This window comes from Monopterus albus, unplaced genomic scaffold (assembly GCF_001952655.1).
Source record: "Monopterus albus unplaced genomic scaffold, M_albus_1.0 scaffold7.1, whole genome shotgun sequence".
Classification (NCBI taxonomy): domain Eukaryota; kingdom Metazoa; phylum Chordata; class Actinopteri; order Synbranchiformes; family Synbranchidae; genus Monopterus; species Monopterus albus.
The window spans coordinates 3524834-3530189 of NW_018127887.1; the positions used below are offsets into that span (position 1 = coordinate 3524834).

General features: G+C 40.8%; 1 protein-coding gene across 1 annotated transcript in view; it reads left to right on the forward strand.

Moving 5' to 3' along the window:
* The window catches only part of LOC109974252 (potassium voltage-gated channel subfamily KQT member 1-like), a 20571-nt gene extending 15599 nt beyond the window's left edge, over positions 1 to 4972 (forward strand). The window contains exons 6-9 of the mRNA XM_020624356.1: positions 1369 to 1509; positions 3537 to 3647; positions 3960 to 4027; positions 4835 to 4972. Coding sequence (XP_020480012.1) covers positions 1369 to 1509; positions 3537 to 3647; positions 3960 to 4027; positions 4835 to 4904 — 390 coding nt within the window. The 3' untranslated portion in view covers positions 4905 to 4972. The remainder of the gene's footprint in view (positions 1 to 1368; positions 1510 to 3536; positions 3648 to 3959; positions 4028 to 4834) is intronic.
* Positions 4973 to 5356: the final 384 nt, after the last annotated feature.

Here is a 5356-nt window from a genome sequence, read left to right on the forward strand (position 1 = left end):
TGCCGCTCCGTCGTGGTGAAGAAGGAGCTGAGCTGTAAGGCGAAGCTCTCGATTTACTGGTCAATCTACGTTCCGACTCTCCCCTATGTTCATGAGCTTTGGGTCATGACCGAAAGGGCAAGATCCCTGATACAGGCAGCCAAAATAAGCTTACTCTGCAGGGTGGCCAGGCGCACCCTTAGAGATAGGGTGGAGCTCGGTCACCCGGGAGGAGCTCAGAGTAGAACCGCTGCTCCTCCACATTGAGAGGAGCCAGCTGAGGTGGCTTGGGCATTTCTTTCGGATGCCTCCTGGGCGCCTTCCTAGGGAGGTGTTCCAGGCATGTCCCACCGGGAGGAGGGCCCGGGGAAGACCCAGGACACGCTGGAGGGACTATGTCTCTCGGCTGACCTGGGAACGCCTCAGCATTCCCCCGGGGCATCTTTGCGTAGACTGCTGCCCCCGCGACCCGGTCCCGGATAAGCGGAGGAAAATGGATGGATGGATGGATGAATGTTTCTTCTACTTCAGTTGTGCCAGTTAGCTGTAGTTTCTTATACAGGTTGCTTGTATAGCAAGATGCTATAATCTATACTGTGCTTTTTACAACAAATCCGGTGTGCCCAGTCAGAAATACATGCACAAATAAGCCACAACAGTCCAAACTTTATAAGGAGAAGAAAAGTGGTTGTCCAGGTTTCCTACACTTTTTCCCCTTTGTATTCTGGTACAGTAGTTTTAGTATTTTCTCAGGCTAATAAGCAACGATGTAGTAGGATGTGGTGTTCTTTTCTTAATCCCTGAAGTAGAAGTTTTTAGTTGTGGTTGAGCCTGACATTCAAGTCTCTTTGATGCATAAGAAGACCAGTGAGGATTATGTGAAAAGATAAATCCAAGACGAGCTTAATGGGATTTGTTGCAATCTCTCAGGTGACAACTTTATTACATGATCTGCACTGTTTAGTGGAAATATAGAGTGTTTTTGTCTTGAGCCATGTCAATAAGCTGATGGAGCTGGGTTTACTAAGCATGTTAGGATATGTGCTCAGAATAGCATTTGATTTAAGTGTGCGTTCACATTTGGGTTTTATTTGTTCAGAAAATAAAGCTTTGAAAGCCTGAGCCAACACTCAAGACATGTAGCTGATATGTAGAGTATTTCTCTCTGTGCTGTGTTTTGCCTATAAGAAAACTTAAGGAACACTGTATTATGTTCGTGACTGAATGTAACAAGTTGAAATTTTAGTTTTGCATTTACATTGTCCATTTGTACCAGTAATACACTGGTACAAATGGACAAGGTATATTCTTCATATAGTACGTGTATACTGTTATCTTTCATAAAACATTTTCATAGTATCATCTATGGTAAACTTTAATGTTTTTCAGGAGCTGATCACTACCCTGTACATCGGCTTTCTGGGCCTGATCTTTTCTTCCTATTTTGTCTACTTGGCCGAGAAGGATGCTGTGGATGAGGAGGGCAAGACAGGTTTCTCCAGCTATGCTGATGCCCTGTGGTGGGGCGTGGTAAGGCAGCACACTAGGAAATACACTGCTTTGTATTGTGGCCAAAATAAGTCCCTTGCTGATAGTTTTGTGTGCATCACTGCTGTTTTCAGAATTAATTTTTTTTTGATGCAGTGTATATATTAGTGCGATGCCTGAATGCTACTCAAGTTCCTCAACATGGCTCACATACTTGAAAGGCCACATCACATGCATATCAAAAAAGATTCTTCTTCCCGAGACCTATAACAACTCATCTGTATAATAGACTCTCAAGTGAAGCCTTTACTGGAAAGCTGGAGATGACTGGCTACACGAGTTGGACCAATTATTATCCTCCTTGTGTTTTCACTCTCATTGGTTCTTCGTGCAGCATGCATGAGCTGCTGCAACACTTAACACAGAGGAGGGTGTGTTGATGTTTATTTTCATGCGTAGAGCTGGTTTTGCCTATTTCCCTCTGTGTGGAGGCTCAGGTTTCCAGGGCAGTTAATTAAACATTTGAATTGAAAACACAGCATAATGAGAAACCTATGGCAGCCTTGTGCAGGGGATCAACGTGCCACAAAGAGATGGTAATAAACCATTCACCCCTGGGCTCTTTGGCTCAAAGAACTTTTAGAGCACCAGTATAAAGTGTCAGTTCCCTTAATTAAAACTTTAATTGTGGGATTACTACCTTTTATGTAACGAGGGTGAGACGGGTCACAGTTCTGCTCTATGGAAAGCTGAAGAAAAGCTGTTATTTGTTTCTCTGTTCACCCTGTGAAGAAAAGAATCACGCTTGGCAATTTGCACGTTTTTGTTTTTCTGAGAAGGGTCATGTTGAGAGTCATGATATGCTATTACAATAGGTCTGGTCAGGTTTGTGTGTGTGGGCTTATTGAAATGAGATGGTGCCAGTTGGAGAATGCTAAGCTCTCCCAGTGTGTATTCCTTCGCTTGGCATGATTTCCACATTCGGAGCTGCAGGTGTGGGACGCAGCTGGAGAACAAGCTAATGCCATGATTCATATCCACTTCTCTCGCTTTCCCTGCTTCCTCTCTTTTTTTTTGCCAGTGGCTGATGGTTGTGTGATATTAACGTTTATCTTCAATCGGGACACACTGTGACAAGGAAAATCAGAAAATTAAAGCTGATGGTGCTAAACTTGCAGTTTTGTAGTGGCACATACCCTACAATCTGATAGAGAGGGGTATTTTGAGTAGACAAATCCACTGTGATGATCAGGAGGACATTGTTAAGTCATCACATTTGTGAGTGAGAGATTTAAGTCCCCCACTGTTCCGCCCATCACCCTTTACCTCTTGTTCCTTTTTGCTCCTGAAGCCCGTTTAAGTATCTCACCTTACATCAGCCGCTTTGTGTTAGTGCACAGCGGTGGCTCATGCAGTGAAACTCCCCTAGACACCCACTGTAAGCCAAGTGTGTTCTGAATGTGTCAGAATTGGCTCAAATTTCTCAGAGTGGGTGTACATGCAAATACAAGAGGTATTTGTTTTCCCCACAACCCAGCAAATTCTTACTCTTGTTGAGGATTAGTGGTTGGGAATCTCTTTCACTCTGAGAAGCGGGAGCTGCAAATGTCTCAGCCATCTCTGACATCTGTGGAATAAGGCCAAAATGGCTGAACTTCTGTTTTATGATCTAATTCATCTTGTAGACTGCTGTGGTAAAGCTCTGAAAACACTGCACTGACCTACATTTACACTGCATCAGTCCATTAAAAATGAAATGAGATTTTGATAACTCTGAATAAAATTAAACCTTTTTTATTTCAACTTACATGTTAAACATTAGCTTTAAATTAAGGTAAATTATATTGAATTTGTGCTTTTGAGTATGATCTTTTGACAATGACTTTTGTTTGCAACCAATTTTTGTGAGAGGCATAAAGAACAGACACCCTGTAGTTTCCTGTATCAACCTGCAATGATGTAGCTTTAATTTTGTTATTATAACATTGAAGAGTTGTCAGAGATATGTACACTGTTTTATAATAATTTTAATAGTTGTAAGAGGACCATCATCCGCTCTCTCTGTCTAGGTGACTGTCACCACCATCGGCTATGGTGACAAAATTCCTCAGACGTGGATAGGCAAGGCCATTGCTTCCTGCTTCAGTGTCTTTGCCATCTCCTTCTTTGCTCTGCCAGCTGTAAATACACTTTTATTCTAAATCATAATAATAATTAAGACTTTATTTTAGATTTGTTTTACTGTATTTTATTCTGTTCAAAATGTATTCCAACTTATTTGACTGCAGTTTTTCATTTTGATTTAGGAAATGCTCTGTGATTAAACACAATTAGACCACTTTTGTCCCTATACTGTAATACTTGTGCACTTGTACAATGAGGAAAAAATAAGTTTAGTGGTAATTTGCATCTACCTTTCCAACCTCTGCATTAAATGCTACATGCAATTTCTTTCAATCAACTGTACATTACAACCATTTCTCTCTGATTAGGGTATCCTGGGCTCAGGGTTTGCTCTGAAGGTCCAACAGAAGCAGAGACAGAAGCATCCCTCATCCAGGTACGTTTTGGCATTGAATGGAAACATCTTGGCTGTAAGGTAATATCATAGAACATCTTGCAAACATAAAAACCGTTTAAATTCACTGGTATATTCCTTTACTGTATGTCAAAAACTAATTTAACTGTTCCATGATTAATTGGATATTAGGATGCTAGTGCATGCATTTAGGTTTTGTACAATTCATTAGGTACGCACTGCAGACTAGGTCAGGCAAAGTCCATTAACGATTTAACAGTAGACACATACAATACCAGTTTGGACCCACTTTGCCACTGAATGGGAAGGTGTATCTTCTGTACCACAGTTTGTGATGAAAATGGCTATAAAATCTTTTCACTTTGAGGCTTATGTTTTGAAAGATGCTAACTTGAACTTAACAGATTTTGCCAATCAACTTGAACAGAGAAAAAAGTATCAGTATGTGTTGTCTGGACAGAGACAAAGACATGGAAAATGTGAGCTGTACAGTATAACACTCGCCAGCAGTGAAATGATCGAACAAGTATCTCTGTTGTGCCAAAAGCAAACTATTTAAAAGATTAGGGTTGTGCTAAATACAGTGAGACATGACCACATCAGATTTAAATGCCAGTGACAGACTCCTCAGTATCTGCAGGACACTACCAAAACAATGCAAACTTAATTTGTACAGCATATATAGTAAATGTAAAGCAATCAGTACTTGTTAGCAATTTGTATTCCTGAATCTGTGGCTCATATTGTTGCGTCATTGGCATAGTCTTATGGTGCCATGAGAAATGCACAGACTAACACTGATTCTGTGGTTTAACCTGTCTACTGCAGACACTATGGAGATGCTATGCAGCAGAGAAACCAGGTGGCTGTGAAGTTACATGGAAAATGTATGTCCTAACTCCAGAGGCTGTCACCACACTGGAATCTGGCAGCACTAGCCCTAACATCAAGAAATTTAACATACCGGTAATTATCTAGTTTAATTCAGAGTAAAGGGTATTGTGTGGGTCCTATTTTGTAGAGTTTCATTACTATTGATGTGTTTTTCCTCAGAGGACAGGTTAGATTAAAAACCCTCTGTAGATAATGATGTCTTTGATGCTGTGGGCTAAGGCGGCAGCCCTGTGGTGAGCTTGGTTTAAATCCAAGCAGACTTTTCTTTGACTCTGTCTTCCACTGTGTCTTTATTTTGAACTGTCCAAAAAAGGTGAAACCCCACCCACAAAATCTAGTTTTTGAACTTGGTCATATGATCATTTATTTGTTCAAGCTCTGATTCTAGATACTTCCTTTTGAAATGATAATGCACATACAATATGTGGGATTTCTCATATGAGGGAAAAACATTTC